Below are 24121 nucleotides of genomic sequence, written 5' to 3' on the forward strand. Positions count from 1 at the left end.
CATTGCTAAGTACAGCTTTTGATTGTAGATAGAACCCTACACTAGGCCTATCTGACTGTTTACCTGGTGATATGTCATCTAGTATATTACAGGAGTCCAGTCAGGAAGTGACTAGGGATGTGATATAATATATTACAGGAGTCCAGTCAGGAAGTGACTAGGGATGTGATGTAATATATTACAGGAGTCCAGTAGGGAAGTGACTAGGGATGTGATATAATATATTACAGGAGTCCAGTCAGGAAGTGACTAGGGATGTGATGTAATATATTACAGGAGTCCAGTCAGGAAGTGACTAGGGATGTGATATAATATATTACAGGAGTCCAGTCAGGAAGTGACTAGGGATGTGATATAATATATTACAGGAGTCCAGTCAGGAAGTGACTAGGGATGTGATATAATATATTACAGGAGTCCAGTCAGGAAGTGACTATAGGGATGTGATATAATATATTACAGGAGGCCAGTCGGGAAGTGACTAGGGAATAGGGCTCTGGTCTAAAGTAGTGCACTATATATGGAATAGGGCTCTGGTCTAAAGTAGTGCACTATATATGGAGTAGGGCTCTGGTCTAAAGTAGTGCACTATATAGGGAATAGGGCTCTGGTCTAAAGTAGTGCACTATATATGGAATAGGGCTCTGGTCTAAAGTAGTGCACTATATATGGAGTAGGGCTCTGGTCTAAAGTAGTGCACTATATATGGAGTTGGGCTCTGGTCTAAAGTAGTGCACTATATAGGGAATAGGGCTCTGGTCTAAAGTAGTGCACTATATAGGGAGTAGGGCTCTGGTCTAAAGTAGTGCACTATATATGGAATAGGGGGCCATTTAGGAAACATTCAACACCCTTGGTCACCTTCCTCTCTCCCCTGTCTGCTTAACAGCTCTCCGAGTAGCCCCATTCCCCCTCTCCCCTGTCTGCTTAATGGCTCTCCGAGCAGCCCCATTCCCCCTCTTCTCTGTCTGCTTAATGGCTCTCCGAGTAGCCCCATTCCCCCTCTCCCCTGTCTGCTTAACGGCTCTCCTAGTAGCCCCATTCCCCCTCTCCCCTGTCTGCTTAACGGCTCTCCTAGTAGCCCCATTCCCCCTCTTCTCTGTCTGCTTAACGGCTCTCCGAGTAGCCCCATTCCCCCTCTTCTCTGTCTGCTTAACGGCTCTCCTAGTAGCCCCATTCCCCCTCTTCTCTGTCTGCTTAACGGCTCTCCTAGTAGCCCCATTCCCCCTCTCCCCTGTCTGCTTAACGGCTCTCCCTCCTAGTAGCCCCATTCCCCCTCTTCTCTGTCTGCTTAATGGATCTCCGAGCAGCCCCATTCCCCCTCTCCCCTGTCTGCTTAATGGCTCTCCGAGTAGCCCCATTCCCCCTCTCCCCTGTCTGCTTAATGGCTCTCCGAGTAGCCCCATTCCCCCTCTCCCCTGTCTGCTTAACGGCTCTCCTAGTAGCCCCATTCCCCCTCTCCCCTGTCTGCTTAACAGCTCTGAGCAGCCCCATTCCCCCTCCCTCCTGTCTGCTTAACAGCTCTCCGAGCAGCCCCATTCCCCCTCTCCCCTGTCTGCTTAACGTTTCTCCGAGCAGCCCCATTCCCCCTCTCCCCTGTCTGCTTAACGGCTCTCCTAGTAGCCCCATTCCCCCTCTCCCCTGTCTGCTTAACGGCTCTCCGAGCAGCCCCATTCCCCCTCTCCTCTGTCTGCTTAACGGCTCTCCGAGTAGCCCCATTCCCCCTCTCCCCTGTCTGCTTAACGGCTCTCCTAGTAGCCCCATTCCCCCTCTTCTCTGTCTGCTTAATGGCTCTCCGAGTAGCCCCATTCCCCCTCTCCCCTGTCTGCTTAACGGCTCTCCGAGTAGCCCCATTCCCCCTCTCCCCTGTCTGCTTAACGGCTCTCCTAGTAGCCCCATTCCCCCTCTCCCCTGTCTGCTTAACAGCTCTGAGCAGCCCCATTCCCCCTCTCTCCTGTCTGCTTAACAGCTCTCCGAGTAGCCCCATTCCCCCTCTCTCCTGTCTGCTTAACGGCTCTCCTAGTAGCCCCATTCCCCCCCTCTCCCGTCTGCTTAACGGCTCTCCGAGCAGCCCCATTCCCCCTCTCTCCTGTCTGCTTAACAGCTCTCCGAGCAGCCCCATTCCCCCTCTCCCCTGTCTGCTTAACAGCTCTCCGAGTAGCCCCATTCCCCCTCTCTCCTGTCTGCTTAACAGCTCTCCGAGTAGCCCCATTCCCCCTCCCCCCTGTCTGCTTAACGGCTCTCCTAGTAGCCCCATTCCCCCTCTCCCCTGTCTGCTTAACGTTTCTCCGAGCAGCCCCATTCCCCCTCTCCCCTGTCTGCTTAACAGCTCTCTGAGCAGCCCCATTCCCCCTCTCCCCTGTCTGCTTAACGGCTCTCCTAGTAGCCCCATTCCCCCTCTCTCCTGTCTGCTTAACGTTTCTCCGAGCAGCCCCATTCCCCCTCTCTCCTGTCTGCTTAACGGCTCTCCTAGTAGCCCCATTCCCCCTCTCCCCTGTCTGCTTAACGTTTCTCCGAGCAGCCCCATTCCCCCTCTCCCCTGTCGGCTTAACAGCTCTCTGAGCAGCCCCATTCCCCCTCTCCCCTGTCTGCTTAACGGCTCTCCGAGCAGCCCCATTCCCCCTCTCTCCTGTCTGCTTAACAGCTCTCCGAGTAGCCCCATTCCCCCTCTCCGCTGTCTGCTTAACGGCTCTCCGAGCAGCCCCATTCCCCCTCTTCTCTGTCTGCTTAACGTTTCTCCGAGCAGCCCCATTCCCCCTCTCCCCTGTCTGCTTAACGTTTCTCCGAGCAGCCCCATTCCCCCTCTCCTCTGTCTGCTTAACGGCTCTCCGAGTAGCCCCATTCCCCCTCTCCTCTGTCTGCTTAACGGCTCTCCGAGTAGCCCCATTCCCCCTCTCCCCTGTCTGCTTAATGGCTGTCCGAGCAGCCCCATTCCCCCTCTTCTCTGTCTGCTTAACGTTTCTCCGAGCAGCCCCATTCCCCCTCTCCCCTGTCTGCTTAACGTTTCTCCGAGCAGCCCCATTCCCCCTCTCCTCTGTCTGCTTAACGGCTCTCCGAGTAGCCCCATTCCCCCTCTCCTCTGTCTGCTTAACGGCTCTCCGAGTAGCCCCATTCCCCCTCTCCCCTGTCTGCTTAATGGCTGTCCGAGCAGCCCCATTCCCCCTCTTCTCTGTCTGCTTAATGGCTCTCCGAGTAGCCCCATTCCCCCTCTCCCCTGTCTGCTTAACGGCTCTCCTAGTAGCCCCATTCCCCCTCTCCCCTGTCTGCTTAACGGCTCTCCGAGCAGCCCCATTCCCCCTCTCCTCTGTCTGCTTAACGTTTCTCCGAGCAGCCCCATTCCCCCTCTCCCCTGTCTGCTTAACGTTTCTCCGAGCAGCCCCATTCCCCCTCTCCCCTGTCTGCTTAACGGCTCTCCTAGTAGCCCCATTCCCCCTCTCCCCTGTCTGCTTAACGGCTCTCCTAGTAGCCCCATTCCCCCTCTCCTCTGTCTGCTTAACGGCTCTCCGAGCAGCCCCATTCCCCCTCTCCCCTGTCTGCTTAACGGCTCTCCGAGTAGCCCCATTCCCCCTCTCCCCTGTCTGCTTAACGGCTCTCCGAGCAGCCCCATTCCCCCTCTCCTCTGTCTGCTTAACGGCTCTCCGAGCAGCCCCATTCCCCCTCTCCCCTGTCTGCTTAACGGCTCTCCGAGTAGCCCCATTCCCCCTCTCCCCTGTCTGCTTAACGGCTCTCCGAGCAGCCCCATTCCCCCCTCTTCTCAAAAGACTACTTGTACATCCTGAATTGGCATTTTTACTTACTGGCATATTTCTGTTTACACATGTACTTATTAGTTCTGGTACCGGGGGAGAGATGGTCCTAGAACTGGGAGGGAGGGGAACAAAGGATTTAACGGCATTTTCTGAGAAAACAAGTCTCCTTTTTAGACTGTGGATAAGGGTGGTGGTTAGCTAGCGGCTGTATGAGTAGAGGTGTCCGTCTGCCAAACAAAAAGCCTTTTCTAATTAAGGGTAATACCTTCCTGTTTTTATCTAGGAGTGATAGAGGGTGAGGGGAGGGTGGAGACCTGTGCCTCTGGCCCCAGCTGCTATAGTGTGTGACTTTTCAATAATACAGACCCTTGTTTCCTACACCACCACCACACTGCCATCAGCTCCTGAATGGGGCTTGTCGATGAGGGCTGTGGGCGCCTACCACCACATCGGCTAAATCATTTTAGACAGGAAAACGCTTTAGCTTGCTGACCTTTAATGGTCTTGTTGATATCTCTTCTTATTTTAAAGATGTTCTCCGCGCCCTTTTGTTTTGAAGATGTCTGTTTGGTGTGGTTGTTGTGTTGTCCGTTTGAATCCTCAGTGCTATTCAATCACACCGTGATTGTCTATATGTGCTGGTTTGTTCCCCGTCTGTGTGGGAACCCCTAGAGATACAATAAAGGCCTAATCTATTCAATTCTGTGTTCGAAACATGGTGTTGTTTTCGACTGATTCAAGTAGCTTTAGGATGGAGGACGACAGTGTTAAGAATACAGCCTCTTTCACAGTTTGAATTGACTAAATGTAGAGGGCTGTTTATGAATACAGCCTCTTTCACAGTTTGAATTGACTAAATGTACAGGGCTGTTTAAGAATACAGCCTCTTTCACAGTTTGAATTGACTAAATGTAGAGGGCTGTTTATGAATACAGCCTCTTTCACAGTTTGAATTGACTAAATGTAGAGGGCTGTTTATGAATACAGCCTCTTTCACAGTTTGAATTGACTAAATGTAGAGGGCTGTTTAAGAATACAGCCTCTTTCACAGTTTGAATTGACTAAATGTAGAGGGCTGTTTAAGAATACAGCCTCTTTCACAGTTTGAATTGACTAAATGTAGAGGGCTGTTTATGAATACAGCCTCTTTCACAGTTTGAGTTGACTAAATGTACAGGGCAGTTGATGAATACAGGCTCTTTTCTCTTTTTCACATCTACCGCTTTAAATTGACTTGATGGAAGTGATCATTAGACCGATAGAAAGATCTGAGAGGGAGATGTTTAAAAGAGAAGGGTACATCAGATATTATATTCTGAAAAGCGTCGCTCAGTCCTATATTAGACTAGGCATACATCCGAAATCTGGTACCCTATTCCCTACAGATCCCCAATTTACATTCAGCCGGGATACTTTTTTTCCCCTTCCTTCTGTCTCTTGAGCGAATGGTCAGGTGGCCGGAACATAATTCTAAGTCATTTGTAAAATGCAAATTCACCGCAAGTAACTTCAACAGATAAAGTATTTGACCAAAACATAATCATTTAAAGTAGAGGTGTGAATGTTTAAACACAATTGAGATCCTTAACGTTAAGAAAAATCCCCAAATGTAAAACGATTCCCCCCCCCCCCCCCACACACAAAATGTAAATCCCAGTGCAGTTATCACAAAAAAATATTATTTTCCTTGTTATAGCCTAGCTAGACTATATGGCCATATAGGCCTGGATATTATTTCACTTGTTATTGCCCAACTAGACGATAGGCTATAAAGGCCTGGATATTATTTGTTAATATGCTCTTTTTTTTAAACAAAATTGTTCAGAAAACTTGGTGGGCCCAATAAAATCATCCCATGGGCCGAATTTGGACCGCGGGCCGCTTATTGGGGAGCCCTACCCTACACAGTGCACTACTTTTGAGTATGGACCCTGGTCCAATTGGTTCATTCATCACCCCTTTCTCTCCTATGTAACTATTCCCCAGGTCCTTGCTGTAAATAAGAATGTGTCCTCAGTCAACTTACCTGGTAAAATAAGAGTTTAATAAATAATCAATGGTAATAAAAGTGAATACGATGCCGTTGGGAACACAGTCAGATTTCAGTATTGTTTTGTCTCTGTACAGAAGCTGATGTTCTCTCTATATCTGATTAACTAACACACAAAGGCTGTGATGCGTCTGTCAACAACAGCCAACAGTCTTTTTGTGTATAGGGGGCAATGGGGAGCTTCTGTTAATCCTGCCTTGATAAGATGTAGGAGTTGTTGTTGATGATGAAATCCCACGTGTTTCTGTGTAGATGTCTTGGTAATATTATCTTCCCTGGCGGGGTTTAAATTCTATGTTGTCATAATGTTTCTGTGTAGATGTCTTGGTAATATTATCTTCTCTGGCGGGGTTTAAATTCTATGTTGTCATAATGTTTCTGTGTAGATGTCTTGGTAATATTATCTTCTCTGGCGGGGTTTAAATTCTATGTTGTCATAATGTTTCTGTGTAGATGTCTTGGTAATATTATCTTCTCTGGCGGGGTTTAAATTCTATGTTGTCATAATGTTTCTGTGTAGATGTCTTGGTAATATTATCTTCTCTGGCGGGGTTTAAATTCTATGTTGTCATAATGTTTCTGTGTAGATGTCTTGGTAATATTATCTTCTCTGGCGGGGTTTAAATTCTATGTTGTCATAATGTTTCTGTGTAGATGTCTTGGTAATATTATCTTCTCTGGCGGGGTTTAAATTCTATGTTGTCATAATGTTTCTGTGTAGATGTCTTGGTAATATTATCTTCTCTGGCGGGGTTTAAATTCTATGTTGTCATAATGTTTCTCTGTAGATGTCTTGGTAATATTATCTTCTCTGGCGGGGTTTAGATATTCATGTTCTGATCAGATTAGGGTTTACCTCGGAGTAATGTCTCTGGGTCTTCATTGTTTTCACAGACTCTACAAAATGTTAAATATAAATGATAGAAAACACTTCAGCCACTCATAGGAGTAAGAATAGGAGGGATTCTCTGGTGAAACTCAATTAAACAAGTAGATTCACGATGGCCTTGCCCGCGGCCACACTCCCATTCTCCAGGGGGTGTGTCCCAAATGGCACCCTATTCCCTACTTAGTGCACTCCTTTTGACCAGGGCTCAATGGTGCCCTATTCCCTACTTAGTGCACTACTTTACTTAGTGCACTCCCTTTGACCAGGGCTCAATGGTGCCCTATTCTCTACTTAGTGCACTACTTTACTTAGTGCACTCCTTTTGGCCAGGGCTCAATGGTGCCCTATTCCCTACTTAGTGCACTACTTTACTTAGTGCACTCCTTTTGACCAGGGCTCAATGGTGCCCTATTCTCTACTTAGTGCACTACTTAGTGCACTCCTTTTGACCAGGGCTCAATGGTGCCCTATTCCCTACTTAGTGCACTACTTTTGACCAGGGCTCAATGGTGCCCTATTCTCTACTTAGTGCACTACTTTACTTAGTGCACTCCTTTTGACCAGGGCTCATAGCGTTCTATATACGAGACAGGGACAGGAAGTCACTCCAACGGGGCGCCCAGCCTGCGACTTACATTGCTCTGAAAAGCTCGCCCCTCACTAAGAAGGAATCGTGTGTAGAAGCGTTTTAAAACACAACCTCGCCATTTTTTAAAATCAGGAGATGTTCATTTTGTAGGCTACTGTCTCTTGTACTTTTGGGTTAGAAACGTTTTCCTCCATGGCAGTAGCTAGACTGAAGGTATTAGACGGCTGTGTATTAAATGTGTATGTTATGTTTGAAAGCCTCATGCCATCGGTACCACAGTACTGCCCGTTACCTTTAGAAATATCCCCAAATGGAGGCTAAAAATAGGACTTTGCTCTTGACTTGCTGAGGGAAAAGGTCGCGGCTCATCAGCCTGTGGAATAGGTGTGTGTGTGTGTGTGTGTGTGTGCGCCTGCCTGCCTGCCTGCCTGTCCTACACTCTGCCTCCTGTGGTACTGCTGCTGATCTCAGGGTATCAGGTTAGCTTTAATACATTACTATTAGTCTAACACAAACAGCTAATCCCAACATGATGCTTAATGCTCCACAAAGTACCTTCCGGGGGTCTGGGTTTTTCCCCCCCGTTCAGATTAGACTATCACAGTATCAGCCTCGTTGGTAACAGGGCTGTAGTCACAGTATCAGCCTCGTTGGTAACACGGCTGTAGTCACAGTATCAGCCTCGTTGTTAACAGGGCTGTATTCACAGTATCAGCCTCGTTGGTAACAGGGCTGTATTCACAGTATCAGCCTCGTTGCTAACAGGGCTGTATTCACAGTATCAGCCTCGCTGGTAACAGGGCTGTAGTCACAGTATCAGCCTCGTTGTTAACAGGGCTGTATTCACAGTATCAGCCTCGCTGGTAACAGGGCTGTAGTCACAGCATCAGCCTCGTTGCTAACAGAGCTGTAGTCACAGCATCAGCCTCGTTGGTAACAGGGCTGTAGTCACAGTATCAGCCTCGTTGGTAACAGGGCTGTATTCACAGCATCAGCCTCGTTGGTAACAGGGCTGTATTCATAGTATCAGCCTCGTTGGTAACAGGGCTGTATTCACAGTATCGGCCTCGTTGGTAACAGGGCTGTATTCACAGTATCGGCCTCGTTGGTAACAGGGCTGTATTCACAGTATCGGCCTCGTTGGTAACAGGGCTGTATTCACAGTATCGGCCTCGTTGGTAACAGGGCTGTATTCACAGTATCGGCCTCGTTGGTAACAGGGCTGTATTCACAGTATCGGCCTCGTTGGTAACAGGGCTGTATTCACAGTATCGGCCTCGTTGGTAACAGGGCTGTATTCACAGTATCAGCCTCGTTGGTAACAGGGCTGTATTCACAGTATCAGCCTCGTTGGTAACAGGGCTGTATTCACAGTATCAGCCTCGTTGGTAACAGGGCTGTATTCACAGTATCAGCCTCGTTGGTAACAGGGCTGTAGTCACAGTATCAGCCTCGTTGTTAACAGGGCTGTATTCACAGTATCAGCCTCGCTGGTAACAGGGCTGTAGTCACAGCATCAGCCTCGTTGCTAACAGAGCTGTAGTCACAGCATCAGCCTCGTTGGTAACAGGGCTGTAGTCACAGTATCAGCCTCGTTGGTAACAGGGCTGTATTCACAGTATCAGCCTCGTTGGTAACAGGGCTGTATTCACAGTATCAGCCTCGTTGGTAACAGGGCTGTATTCACAGTATCAGCCTCGTTGGTAACAGGGCTGTATTCACAGTATCAGCCTCGTTGTTAACAGGGCTGTATTCACAGTATCAGCCTCGTTGGTAACAGGGCTGTATTCACAGTATCAGCCTCGTTGGTAACATGGCTGTATTCACAGTATCAGCCTCGTTGGTAACAGGGCTGTATTCACAGTATCAGCCTCGTTGTATTCACAGTATCAGCCTCGTTGTTAACAGGGCTGTATTTACAGTATCAGCCTCATTGGTAACAGGGCTGTATTCACAGTATCAGCCCCATTGGTAACAGGGCTGTATTCACAGTATCAGCCTTGTTGTTAACAGGGCTGTATTCACAGCATCAGCCTCGTTGGTAACAGGGCTGTATTCACAGTATCAGCCTCGTTGCTAACAGGGCTGTATTCACAGTATCAGCCTCGTTGCTAACAGGGCTGTATTCACAGTATCAGCCTCGTTGGTAACAGGGCTGTATTCACAGTATCAGCCTCGTTGGTAACAGGGCTGTATTCACAGTATCAGCCTCGTTGGTAACAGGGCTGTATTCACAGTATCAGCCTCGTTGGTAACAGGGCTGTATTCACAGTATCAGCCTCGTTGGTAACAGGGCTGTATTCACAGTATCAGCCTCGTTGTTAACAGGGCTGTATTCACAGTATCAGCCTCGTTGTTAACAGGGCTGTATTCACAGTATCAGCCTCGTTGTTAACAGGGCTGTATTCACAGTATCAGCCTCGTTGGTAACAGGGCTGTATTCACAGTATCAGCCTCGTTGGTAACAGGGCTGTATTCACAGTATCAGCCTCGTTGGTAACAGGGCTGTATTCACAGTATCAGCCTCGTTGGTAACAGGGCTGTATTCACAGTATCAGCCTCGTTGGTAACAGGGCTGTATTCACAGTATCAGCCTCGTTGGTAACAGGGCTGTAGTCACAGTATCAGCCTCGTTGTTAACAGGGCTGTATTCACAGTATCAGCCTCGCTGGTAACAGGGCTGTAGTCACAGCATCAGCCTCGTTGCTAACAGAGCTGTAGTCACAGCATCAGCCTCGTTGGTAACAGGGCTGTAGTCACAGTATCAGCCTCGTTGGTAACAGGGCTGTATTCACAGTATCAGCCTCGTTGGTAACAGGGCTGTATTCACAGTATCAGCCTCGTTGGTAACAGGGCTGTATTCACAGTATCAGCCTCGTTGGTAACAGGGCTGTATTCACAGTATCAGCCTCGTTGTTAACAGGGCTGTATTCACAGTATCAGCCTCGTTGGTAACAGGGCTGTATTCACAGTATCAGCCTCGTTGGTAACATGGCTGTATTCACAGTATCAGCCTCGTTGGTAACAGGGCTGTATTCACAGTATCAGCCTCGTTGTATTCACAGTATCAGCCTTGTTGTTAACAGGGCTGTATTCACAGCATCAGCCTCGTTGGTAACAGGGCTGTATTCACAGTATCAGCCTCGTTGGTAACAGGGCTGTATTCACAGTATCAGCCTCGTTGCTAACAGGGCTGTATTCACAGTATCAGCCTCGTTGCTAACAGGGCTGTATTCACAGTATCAGCCTCGTTGGTAACAGGGCTGTATTCACAGTATCAGCCTCGTTGGTAACAGGGCTGTATTCACAGTATCAGCCTCGTTGGTAACAGGGCTGTATTCACAGTATCAGCCTCGTTGGTAACAGGGCTGTATTCACAGTATCAGCCTCGTTGTTAACAGGGCTGTATTCACAGTATCAGCCTCGTTGTTAACAGGGCTGTATTCACAGTATCAGCCTCGTTGTTAACAGGGCTGTATTCACAGTATCAGCCTCGTTGGTAACAGGGCTGTATTCACAGTATCAGCCTCGTTGGTAACAGGGCTGTATTCACAGTATCAGCCTCGTTGTTAACAGGGCTGTATTCACAGTATCAGCCTCGTTGTTAACAGGGCTGTATTCACAGTATCAGCCTCGTTGCTAACAGGGCTGTATTCACAGTATCAGCCTCGTTGTTAACAGGGCTGTAGTCACAGTATCAGCCTCGTTGCTAACAGGGCTGTAGTCACAGCATCAGCCTCGTTGCTAACAGGGCTGTAGTCACAGCATCAGCCTCGTTGCTAACAGGGCTGTAGTCACAGCATCAGCCTCGTTGCTAACAGGGCTGTAGTCACAGCATCAGCCTCGTTGGTAACAGGGCTGTAGTCACAGTATCAGCCTCGTTGTTAACAGGGCTGTATTCACAGTATCAGCCTCGTTGTTAACAGGGCTGTAGTCACAGTATCAGCCTCGTTGGTAACAGGGCTGTATTCACAGTATCAGCCTCGTTGTTAACAGGGCTGTATTCACAGTATCAGCCTCGTTGTTAACAGGGCTGTAGTCACAGTATCAGCCTCGTTGCTAACAGGGCTGTATTCACAGTATCAGCCTCGTTGGTAACAGGGCTGTATTCACAGTATCAGCCTCGTTGGTAACAGGGCTGTATTCACAGTATCAGCCTCGTTGGTAACAGGGCTGTATTCACAGTATCAGCCTCGTTGTTAACAGGGCTGTAGTCACAGTATCAGCCTCGTTGGTAACAGGGCTGTATTCACAGTATCAGCCTCGTTGGTAACAGGGCTGTATTCACAGTATCAGCCTCGTTGATAACAAGGCTGTATTTGAACACCATTATGGTTTTTCTTACCCCCATAATGTTAAGAAACAGGCTTCGTCATAGATGGCACTCTATTCCCTTTAAAGTGCACTACTTTTGACATAGGGCTCTGGTTAAAAGTAGTGCACTAAATAGGGAATAGGGTGCCATTTTGAATGCATTCACTCTATTTATTCACGCTCTATACTAATCTGTATTACTCTGCTAATCTGTATTACTCTATACTAATCTATATTACTCTGCTAATCTGTAGTGCTCTATACTAATCTGTATTACTCTATACTAATCTGTATTACTCTGCTAATCTGTAGTGCTCTATACTAACCTGTATTACTCTGCTAATCTGTAGTGCTCTGCTAATCTGTATTGCTCTATGCTAATCTGTATTGCTCTATGCTAATCTGTATTGCTCTATGCTAATCTGTATTGCTCTATGCTAATCTGTATTGCTCAATACTAATCTGTATTGCTCTATACTAATATGTATCGCTCTACTAATATGTATCACTCTATACTAATATGTATTGCTCTATTCTAATCTGTATTGCTCTATTCTAATCTGTATCGCTCTGCTAATCTGTATCGCTCTGCTAATCTGTATCGCTCTGCTAATCTGTATTGCTCTGCTAATCTGTATCGCTCTGCTAATCTGTATCGTTCTGCTAATCTGTATCGCTCTGCTAATCTGTATTGCTCTATGCTAATCTGTATTGCTCTGCTAATCTGTATCGTTCTGCTAATCTGTATCGCTCTGCTAATCTGTATTGCTCTATGCTAATCTGTATTGCTCTATGCTAATCTGTATCGCTCTGCTAATCTGTAGTGCTCTGCTGTATTGCTCTGTATTCTTGGGAGCATTTCATTCTGAAATCCTTCTGCAACTAAATCCCAAATCCTTGCCTGTCGCAATTTGCGACATCATAATTTTTTGATTGAAAAATCATTCCAAGCTCTCTGTCAGAATTTGCTGCAATTCTGCTGCGTTGTCTTGTTCATGCTATTGGTTCGGTACTGCTGCAAGATACAGGCTCCATTCAAACATGTTGACAGGTTTAATAACAAGCTTTTAGAAAACATTTCACAACCGTGAAATAATCAACGATTAAATGTGATAAACCATTAGCGCAGCGTCGCTTCTCCGTCTAGTTAATCTAGTCCGTTTAACCTGACTGACGATTATGGGATGTTTATCCTTGGCCAGGTTTGGATTGAAACCACGGCGACGACGGTAGCACTTCCGGTTAAGTGCGCTGGGCTAGTAACTGAATGTTTGCTGTTCTCGAATCCATGCGCTGACCAGATGAAACCGGTCTGACCTTGAGCAAAGCAACCCTAAATGTTCCTGTCAGTCTCTAGTGGAGCATCTGCTAAATGACTGGAATGTAAATATAAAAATGATGTGTCTCTGGCGGTAGCTAGGCGGTAGCTAGGCGGTAACGTAAACTCACCCCATTCCGTACAAATGTGCGTAACCGCGACATTCAAACGAGGCTACAAAGAAAACTAATGGGACTGTAGCGACTGTGTTGACTTCAGAATCGGGGGTGTGAACTAGGTTTCTATTCAAGCGTTGATCGACATGGTAATGGCTCTATAGTATTGGAGAAAAGTAAAAAAAAAAACGGACCCTCCGTTACATTGTGACGTATCATGCCGTAACGTACAGCACGCATTAAGCAACTATTTCTGTCTTGCAATCTCTCTACACCAGGTGTAGCACTTCTCTCATTGTTTAAAAACAAGAAATGGACAGTGACAGGGGTAAGGGGGGGATACCTAGTCATTTTTTTCATCATCATTGCATGCGATCATCATTCTCAAAGCCGCTGTTTACTTCTAAGATCACTTTAGCACCGCCCTAAACACCCGATTCAAATTCGACACAAACCTTCAAATAGGTATGTAATGACACATTATATAAACTCTTTATAGTGTTTTATTTACATTTTAGAGGCGATAAGGTGATAAGTTGGACAGATCGAGTGAAAAATAGCCGTTTTCCCACACAACATCTCTCCTTCTCACTATCACGCATTAGTTTCACTTCCCCACCCGCCATTTTTAAGAAGATCCGACGGGGCTCATTGCCTTCTTGAATTATGCAGAAACGGGCAGCGTGGAGGTCATGTAATAGATTCTGTTGGAAAGGGGAGAAATTGTGCTTTACAATGGTATTGACATTACAGTTGATCTGGAAGTATTACGTTTTTGGGGTGCTAAAATAAGGTTGATTGTACGGACCAAGGCGATGTACAAAAGTGAGTGAGTTTACGGGAGCTAGGCGGTAGCTAGGCCGGAAGCTAGGCGGTAGCTAGTCCGGAAGCTAGGCGGTAGCTAGGCGGTAGCTAGGCGGAAGCTAGGCGGTAGCTAGGCGGTAGCTAGGCGGTAGCTAGGCGGTAGCTAGGCGGAAGCTAGGCGGTAGCTAGGCGGAAGCTAGGCGGTAGCTAGGCGGAAGCTTTGCGGAAGCTAGGCGGGTTAGCTATGCGGTAGCTAGGCGGTAGCTAGGCGGAAGCTAGGCGGAAGCTAGGCGGTAGCTAGGTTTCCATCCAATTGGCGACAGATTTTCATGAGAATATTCTAAAATCTGCATTAAGAAAAGATTCCCATTTTCCCCACCAGTGATGTGTTTCCACCAAACGGACTTGTTGCCGTTAAAACGCAGTGTGTTTTGATGACGTAGTGAACACAAAATGTACCTTTTTTCCCCTTAAGTTGTCATGTACTGAATAAATATAGAATGGTCAGTGTGTTTCCATGTCATTTTGATCTTGGCATTTGAGCTCTAACTAACAGCTGGCAGATACGGTACGGGTCGGCTACACGATGACATTGTTATGGATCAGAGAGAGAACATTTGTCGATCGGCAGTCAAGTATCAATCATGTCACCAGGAAAAAGACGCTCGATATTAATTATAAAGGAGCTCATCTAACTCATATACGGTGCACTTTGACCACCCTGGGACGTTCACCATAAGATATTTCATCTGTAGCCTAGTAAACTGTAGTGGGAGAACCACACAACGTGTCATCGTCGTGTTTCCACCTCCATTCCTCGCGTAATTAATTTTACAGACACATATGTTCCCACCATCCCACCAAAGTATCTGTCGGCGTTCATAAAATTGTAGAGAAACTTCCTGTTTCCATCACAGCTGTCATGATTTATTAATTTTTTATACGGTCCGTATGACTTTACTCTCATTAAAGACTGTGGATGGAAACTTGGTTATTGCCTGTGTGACGGAACAGAGTGAATACAACATCATGAAGACTTGAAAGCCTGGAGGGGGAGGGTGTGAGTGAGTCTGCATGACTGTGTGTATCAGTTTCTGGTGATAGAAGCCTTTTCTGTGACCCCTGGTGGGTGGGGGGGGGGGGGGGGGGGGGGGGGGGGGGGGGGGGGTGCTAACTGCTCAAATGTCACACAAACGGCACCCTTTTTCACTACTTTAGACCAGACGGCTCTGGTCTAAAGTAGTGCACCGTGTAGGGAATAGGGTGACGTTTGTGACACAAACCAGTTCACAGAATTTAATTGAAACAAGTTGTATTGTATTTGATTGAAGCCCTGATCTGCTGTCTGGCTGCCTGTGTGCCTGGCTGGCTGGCTGGCTGGCTGGCTGTGGGGCTGCCTGTGAGGTTGCTAGGTTAGCCTGTTGACTCCATCTCAGTAATTTAAATGGTGAAGTAGGGAGATAGACCCTGAAGATGCCTCTCTCTTCCCTCCTCTTTCTCTGTCCTTTCCCCTGCCGCCTTCTATTTCCCTCCTCTTTCTCTGTCCTTTCCCCTGCCGCCTTCTATTTCCCTCCTCTTTCTCTGTCCTTTCCCCTGCCGCCTTCTATTTCCCTCCTCTTTCTCTGTCCTTTCCCCTGCCGCCTTCTATTTCCCTCCTCTTTCTCTGTCCTTTCCCCTGCCTTCTTCTATTTCCCTCCTCTTTCTCTGTCCTTTCCCCTGCCTTCTTCTATTTCCCTCCTCTTTCTCTGTCCTTTCCCCTGCCGCCTTCTATTTCCCTCCTCTTTCTCTGTCCTTTCCCCTGCCGCCTTCTATTTCCCTCCTCTTTCTCTGTCCTTTCCCCTGCCGCCTTCTATTTCCCTCCTCTTTCTCTGTCCTTTCCCCTGCCGCCTTCTATTTCCCTCCTCTTTCTCTGTCCTTTCCCCTGCCTTCTTCTATTTCCCTCCTCTTTCTCTGTCCTTTCCCCTGCCGCCTTCTATTTCCCTCCTCTTTCTCTGTCCTTTCCCCTGCCGCCTTCTATTTCCCTCCTCTTTCTCTGTCCTTTCCCCTGCCGCCTTCTATTTCCCTCCTCTTTCTCTGTCCTTTCCCCTGCCGCCTTCTATTTCCCTCCTCTTTCTCTGTCCTTTCCCCTGCCGCCTTCTATTTCCCTCCTCTTTCTCTGTCCTTTCCCCTGCCTTCTTCTATTTCCCTCCTCTTTCTCTGTCCTTTCCCCTGCCTTCTTCTATTTCCCTCCTCTTTCTCTGTCCTTTCCCCTGCCGCCTTCTATTTCCCTCCTCTTTCTCTGTCCTTTCCCCTGCCGCCTTCTATTTCCCTCCTCTTTCTCTGTCCTTTCCCCTGCCGCCTTCTATTTCCCTCCTCTTTCTCTGTCCTTTCCCCTGCCGCCTTCTATTTCCCTCCTCTTTCTCTGTCCTTTCCCCTGCCTTCTTCTATTTCCCTCCTCTTTCTCTGTCCTTTCCCCTGCCGCCTTCTATTTCCCTCCTCTTTCTCTGTCCTTTCCCCTGCCGCCTTCTATTTCCCTCCTCTTTCTCTGTCCTTTCCCCTGCCGCCTTCTATTTCCCTCCTCTTTCTCTGTCCTTTCCCCTGCCGCCTTCTATTTCCCTCCTCTTTCTCTGTCCTTTCCCCTGCCTTCTTCTATTTCCCTCCTCTTTCTCTGTCCTTTCCCCTGCCTTCTTCTATTTCCCTCCTCTTTCTCTGTCCTTTCCCCTGCCGCCTTCTATTTCCCTCCTCTTTCTCTGTCCTTTCCCCTGCCGCCTTCTATTTCCCTCCTCTTTCTCTGTCCTTTCCCCTGCCGCCTTCTATTTCCCTCCTCTTTCTCTGTCCTTTCCCCTGCCGCCTTCTATTTCCCTCCTCTTTCTCTGTCCTTTCCCCTGCCGCCTTCTATTTCCCTCCTCTTTCTCTGTCCTTTCCCCTGCCGCCTTCTATTTCCCTCCTCTTTCTCTGTCCTTTCCCCTGCCGCCTTCTATTTCCCTCCTCTTTCTCTGTCCTTTCCCCTGCCGCCTTCTATTTCCCTCCTCTTTCTCTGTCCTTTCCCCTGCCGCCTTCTATTTCCCTCCTCTTTCTCTGTCCTTTCCCCTGCCGCCTTCTATTTCCCTCCTCTTTCTCTGTCCTTTCCCCTGCCGCCTTCTATTTCCCTCCTCTTTCTCTGTCCTTTCCCCTGCCGCCTTCTATTTCCCTCCTCTTTCTCTGTCCTTTCCCCTGCCGCCTTCTATTTCCCTCCTCTTTCTCTGTCCTTTCCCCTGCCGCCTTCTATTTCCCTCCTCTTTCTCTGTCCTTTCCCCTGCCGCCTTCTATTTCCCTCCTCTTTCTCTGTCCTTTCCCCTGCCGCCTTCTATTTCCCTCCTCTTTCTCTGTCCTTTCCCCTGCCGCCTTCTATTTCCCTCCTCTTTCTCTGTCCTTTCCCCTGCCGCCTTCTATTTCCCTCCTCTTTCTCTGTCCTTTCCCCTGCCGCCTTCTATTTCCCTCCTCTTTCTCTGTCCTTTCCCCTGCCGCCTTCTATTTCCCTCCTCTTTCTCTGTCCTTTCCCCTGCCGCCTTCTATTTCCCTCCTCTTTCTCTGTCCTTTCCCCTGCCGCCTTCTATTTCCCTCCTCTTTCTCTGTCCTTTCCCCTGCCGCCTTCTATTTCCCTCCTCTTTCTCTGTCCTTTCCCCTGCCGCCTTCTATTTCCCTCCTCTTTCTCTGTCCTTTCCCCTGCCGCCTTCTATTTCCCTCCTCTTTCTCTGTCCTTTCCCCTGCCGCCTTCTATTTCCCTCCTCTTTCTCTGTCCTTTCCCCTGCCGCCTTCTATTTCCCTCCTCTTTCTCTGTCCTTTCCCCTGCCGCCTTCTATTTCCCTCCTCTTTCTCTGTCCTTTCCCCTGCCGCCTTCTATTTCCCTCCTCTTTCTCTGTCCTTTCCCCTGCCTTCTTCTATTTCCCTCCTCTTTCTCTGTCCTTTCCCCTGCCGCCTTCTATTTCCCTCCTCTTTCTCTGTCCTTTCCCCTGCCGCCTTCTATTTCCCTCCTCTTTCTCTGTCCTTTCCCCTGCCGCCTTCTATTTCCCTCCTCTTTCTCTGTCCTTTCCCCTGCCGCCTTCTATTTCCCTCCTCTTTCTCTGTCCTTTCCCCTGCCGCCTTCTATTTCCCTCCTCTTTCTCTGTCCTTTCCCCTGCCGCCTTCTATTTCCCTCCTCTTTCTCTGTCCTTTCCCCTGCCTTCTTCTATTTCCCTCCTCTTTCTCTGTCCTTTCCCCTGCCGCCTTCTATTTCCCTCCTCTTTCTCTGTCCTTTCCCCTGCCTTCTTCTATTTCCCTCCTCTTTCTCTGTCCTTTCCCCTGCCGCCTTCTATTTCCCTCCTCTTTCTCTGTCCTTTCCCCTGCCGCCTTCTATTTCCCTCCTCTTTCTCTGTCCTTTCCCCTGCCGCCTTCTATTTCCCTCCTCTTTCTCTGTCCTTTCCCCTGCCTTCTTCTATTTCCCTCCTCTTTCTCTGTCCTTTCCCCTGCCTTCTTCTATTTCCCTCCTCTTTCTCTGTCCTTTCCCCTGCCTTCTTCTTATTTCCCTCCTCTTCCACCCTCCTTTTCCGAGGAGAGGGTCCTGGGGATTTTATCTGGAACTGCTTCAGCGTCACCTGCCCCTTCACAGCCTCACCTGTCCCTTCACGGCCTCACCTGCCCCTTTACGGCCTCACCTGCCCCTTCACGACCTCACCTGCCCCTTCACAGCCTCACCTGCCCCTTCACGGCCTCACCTGCCCCTTCACATCATCACCTGCCCCTTCACGGCCTCACCTGCCCCTTCACGGCCTCACCTGCCCCTTCACGGCCTCACCTGCCCCATTACGGTCTCACCTGCCCCTTCACGGCCTCACCTGCCCCTTCACGGCCTCACCTGCCCCTTCACGGCCTCACCTGCCCCTTCACGGCCTCACCTGCCCCTTCACGGCCACACCTGCCCCTTCACGGCCACACCTGCCCCTTCACGGCCACACCTGCCCCTTCACGGCCACACCTGCCCCTTCACGGCCTCACCTGCCCCTTCACGGCCTCACCTGCCCCTTCACGGCCACACCTGCCCCTTCACGGCCTCACCTGCCCCTTCACGGCCTCACCTGCCCCTTCACGGCCTCACCTGCCCCTTCACATCCACAGGCTGATAACGGCTGATAATATCGGTCAACCGATAAATCTGTCGGGCTCTAATAAATATAGACTTAAATGCTAGTCATGTTTGACAAATGTAATAAAGATCAACATCTAGACTTCTGTTGACATACTCGAGTCGTTGTTCGTTCTGATTAAACGGTAACAAGACCGGAGATTGAAGTACCGTGCCTCTTGCACATCACACGTCACTCACCTTGAATCTGAGCCGAGGCGGGCAGCACTCACAAACTATTTTACCATATACTTCATTGTTTAAAAGCAGCCTAGCCAAAATACGAACATAAAAACTGAAGGAATCATTTTATAAACACTTAATATCAATGTTATTTATTTTTTATTTAACCTTTTAATTAACGAGGCAAATCCATGCTAGTTGATGATAATCCTAGTCGTCATAGTAACCCGTGCTAGTTGGTGATAATCCCAGTCGTTATATAAATACTACATTATTACAGTTCATTGTTATTTAACATGCTACATTATTACAGTTCGTTATTATAGAGCATGCTACATTATTACAGTTCGTTATTATAGAGCATGCTACATTATTACGGTTAATTATTATAGGACATGCTACATTATTACAGTTCATTATTATAGAACATGCTACATTATTACAGTTCATTATTATAGAACATGCTACATTATTACAGTTCGTTATTATAGAGCATGCTACATTATTACAGTTCATTATTATAGAACATGCTACATTATTACAGTTCATTATTATAGAGCATTCTACATTATTACAGTTCATTATTATAGAGCATGCTACATTATTACAGTTCATTATTATAGAACATGCTACATTATTACTGTTCATTAATATAGAACATGCTACATTATTACAGTTCATTATTATAGAACATGCTACATTATTACAGTTCATTATTATAGAACATGCTACAATAGTACAGTACATTATTATAGAACATGCTACATTATTACAGTTCATTATTATAGAACATGCTACATTATTACAGTTCATTATTATAGAACATGCTACATTATTACAGTTCATTATTATAGAACATGCTATGTTATTACTGTTCATTAATATAGAACATGCTACATTATTACAGTTCATTATTATAGAACATGCTATGCTATTACTGTTCATTAATATAGAACATGCTACGTTATTACTGTTCATTATTATAGAACATGCTACATTATTACCGTTTATTATTATAGAACATGCTACATTATTACAGTTCATTATTATAGAACATGTTACATTATTACAGTTCATTATTATAGAACATGCTACATTATTACTGTTCATTAATATAGAACATGCTACATTATTACCGTTCATTATTATAGAACATGTTACATTATTACAGTTCATTATTATAGAACATGTTACATTATTACAGTTCATTATTATAGAACATGCTACATTATTACAGTTCATTATTATAGAACATGCTACATTATTACAGTTCATTAATATAGAACATGCTACATTATTACAGTTAATGTTTCTGTGAATATTTATTTTCACTCTTTGGTTTAATTTTGTTAGTCATTTTCTGAGATCATTTATCTCATTTGAGACAATTAATGGACAATAGGGCTCTTGTTTCACTGTAACCTAAACTTATATTTGCTAATGTTTAAATCATTATTGGTGTCAGGTGAAGGGTGTTATGTCACTGATCTGATTAGCGTAGCCTACATCAGGGGTTTCATTTTGCCCCGGGGGCAGCTTTTGCTTTTCAACAAGGTCTGGAGGGCCGCAGTGAAAATGTCCTCGCTGTCAAAATCCGGGCCGGATTGTACTCCCTCGCGTGTAAGTTTGATTCCCCTGGCCAACATAACATGGTGTTTCTGTGGTTAGAGTCTATAGCAGCTAACCTGTGGTGGGTTTCCCAGAGCAGAGCTGGGATTAGGTGTAGAGCTGCAGTATCAAAGCTCAGGTCACTCACACCTTCAGGACAGACCTGTCTATATGGACACCCACACGGGTGAGAGATGGATTTTGGCAGACCGGTGTGTGTGTGTGTCTGTATATACAGTGATACAGTTTGTTTGGCCTGTGTGTCTCCACAGCTCAGCGGTTGTCGTGATAACTCATCATTAGGTCATTAATAGAAGCCGTGGCGACGGCTGGGTGCAATCGGCTCCCTTCCCTCCCTCCCTCCCTCCCTCCCTCCCTCCCTCCCTCCCTCCCTCCCTCCCTCCCTTCCTCTCCCTTCCTCTCCCTTCCTCTCCCTTCCTCTCCCTTCCTCTCCCTTCCTCTCCCTTCCTCTCCCTTCCCCTCTCCCTTCCTCTCCCTTCCCCTCTCCTCCCCTCCCTCTCTCTCTGGCCATGGTATCTTCACTGATTGCCAGGTCTGTTCCCTCAGGGGGCTGTTATAGATATTTCTAGTTAGTTTTTAGTGGGGAAAAAGCAAATGATTGGCCAATGAGAACTACCTCTCTAGTCATACTGTATAGGGCAGTGTGTGTGGATACATAGCTAACCAAGTAGACTGCAGACAGGGCTGAAGCCAAACGGAGCCAGTCTCCACACCAGAACTGAGTTCAAATGGTATTTGAAATCATTTATAAATATTTTATTTGTGCGGGATTGAGCTAGCCTGTTGTAATGGGAAAAAATGGAACAGTACAAAATGTATAAACCCCCGACCCACCTGGCACTCCAGGCAGTGTAAAGCCAAATGCTCAAAGTATTTAAAAGATTTCAAATAGTAATTGAACCCCAGGTCTGCTCAGCAGTCCAGCAATCAGTCAATCTAATGTATTAATGAAGCCCTTTTTACGTCAGCCGATGTCACAAAGTGCTGTACAGAAACCCAGCCAAAAAACTTCAAACAGCAAGCAATGCAGATGTAGAAGCACAGTGGCTAGGAAAAACTCCCTAGAAAGGCAGGAACCTTGGAAGAAACCTAGAGAGGAACCAGGCTCTGAGGGGTGGCCAGTCTTCTGACTGTGCCGGGTTGAGATGGGCAGAGGCCTCAACACTGTGGGCCCTCGTCAAAAGTAGTGCACTATATAGATTATATGGTGCCATTTGGGACAGAATTAAGTGCCTTGTGGCGTAGTCGGCTGGTGGACATTTTTCCCTCTCAAATTACCTTTCACTCACTAAGTGTGGTTTACAGTACATTATATTTATATCCCCAGAGATATTGAACTGTTAAGTCTTTTTTTGTTACCTCAATTATATCGGTGTTGAGGTACTTTATATATTGAGGTATTATTTGGGGAATGGCCACTCACTATTTTGCAGTTCCTGACCAGAAACGTAAACTTTTGGTTTTGAATGATTATCCTGTCATTAATGTCTCTTTCTTCTGTCTTTTATCCACAGCTTTTTCTGAAACACTGGGGTTGTTGGTGTGGCTGAATTTTCCCTGGATTTGATTGGTCAATTCAGAAGACTGAAGCCCAGGCTGACAGTCTACCTTTCACGGAGGCCCAGCCGTGAGAGGACTGAGGAAGGCACGTGGCGAATCATGACCGCGGACAAAGACAAGCCAGACAGGGAGAAGGACAGGGACAGAGACCGAGACAGGGAGCGGGACAGAGAGAGGGACAGAGACCGGGACAAGAGGGACAAAGCGTCCAGGGAGAGCGAGAGCTCACGACCACGCCGTAGCTGCACACTGGAGGGCGGCGCTAAGAACTACGCGGAGAGCGAGGACGAGGATAACGAGAACAGGGGAGGGGCCGGGGCAGTAGGCGGGGTCAACATGGTAATGGGGGAGGAGTCAGGGAAGAAGGGAAAGAAGAAGATGATCAAGAAGAAGTCGAGGTATGAACGGATGGAGAACGGAGAGATCACTTCCTTCATCACTGAAGACGACGTTGTTTACAGACCTGGCGGTAAGTTCAATTCATTAACTTATTATGGCTCTTCATCTCTTTGGCAACAAATATCATAATATAGTGTTTGCTTTTCTCCGATGTGATTCTCCTGAAAGACACCTCAGTCCAAGAGATACAGCCTAGGCCTGTAGAGAAATATATATATTTATATTTTGGGGGGGTTTGTCAACAGCTAATTCAAAGTTGATTGTTTTAACTAGCCTAATTCCTTGGCATATTTTATTTGATAACTAAGTCAAATTAATTAAATCTGGTCACATTTCACCAAAAAGAAAAGAAACAGAGTTTAGTCTGTTATAGTATGGGGCTAAATCTGACGTTATAGTATGGGGTTTAGTAAGATTTTATAGTATGGGGTTTAGTTCGACGTTATAGTATGGGGTTTAGTAAGATTTTATAGTATGGGGTTTAGTCAGATTTTATAGTATGGGGTTTAGTCAGATTTTATAGTATGGGGTTTAGTCTGACGTTATAGTATGGGGTTTAGTCTGACGTTATAGTATGGGGTTTAATCTGACGTTATGGTATGGGGTTTAGTCTGACGTTATGGTAAAGGCCTGAATGATAATGTTTTTTCCTCTTATGGTTTGGTCTAGCCCTCTGCAGGGTTTGGGTCTGGTCCTCTCCAGGGTTTGGGTCTAGCCCTCTCCAGGGGTTTGGGTCTAGCCCTCTCCAGGGGTTTGGGTCTAGCCCTCTCCAGGGGTTTGGGTCTTGTCCTTTCCAGGGTTTGGGTCTAGCCCTCTCCAGGGGTTTGGGTCTAGCCCTCTCCAGGGGTTTGGGTCTAGCCCTCTCCAGGGGTTTGGGTCTAGCCCTCTCCAGGGGTTTGGGTCTAGCCCTCTCCAGGGGTTTGGGTCTAGCCCTCTCCAGGGGTTTGGGTCTAGCCCTCTCCAGGGGTTTGGGTCTAGCCCTCTCCAGGGGTTTGGGTCTAGCCCTCTCCAGGGGTTTGGGTCTAGCCCTCTCCAGGGGTTTGGGTCTAGCCCTCTCCCGGGGTTTGGGTCTAGCCCTCTCCAGGGGTTTGGGTCTAGCCCTCTCCAGGGGTTTGGGTCTAGCCCTCTCCAGGGGTTTGGGTCTAGCCCTCTCCAGGGGTTTGGGTCTAGCCCTCTCCAGGGGTTTGGGTCTAGCCCTCTCCAGGGGTTTGGGTCTAGCCCTCTCCAGGGGTTTGGGTCTAGCCCTCTCCAGGGGTTTGGGTCTAGCCCTCTCCAGGGGTTTGGGTCTAGCCCTCTCCAGGGGTTTGGGTCTAGCCCTCTCCAGGGGTTTGGGTCTAGCCCTCTCCAGGGGTTTGGGTCTAGCCCTCTCCAGGGGTTTGGGTCTTGTCCTCTCCAGGGGTTT

General features: G+C 47.4%; 1 protein-coding gene across 7 annotated transcripts in view; it reads left to right on the forward strand.

Moving 5' to 3' along the window:
* The window catches only part of rerea (arginine-glutamic acid dipeptide (RE) repeats a), a 395944-nt gene that overhangs the window by 135199 nt on the left and 236624 nt on the right, over nt 1–24121 (forward strand). For all 7 annotated transcript variants that reach the window (XM_055891262.1, XM_055891263.1, XM_055891261.1 and 4 more), the window contains one exon: nt 22275–22789. In XM_055891262.1, the coding sequence (XP_055747237.1) occupies nt 22420–22789 (370 nt within the window). In that variant the 5' untranslated portion in view covers nt 22275–22419. The remainder of the gene's footprint in view (nt 1–22274; nt 22790–24121) is intronic.

Source organism: Salvelinus fontinalis, chromosome 31 (assembly GCF_029448725.1).
Source record: "Salvelinus fontinalis isolate EN_2023a chromosome 31, ASM2944872v1, whole genome shotgun sequence".
NCBI classification, from domain to species: Eukaryota; Metazoa; Chordata; class Actinopteri; order Salmoniformes; family Salmonidae; genus Salvelinus; species Salvelinus fontinalis.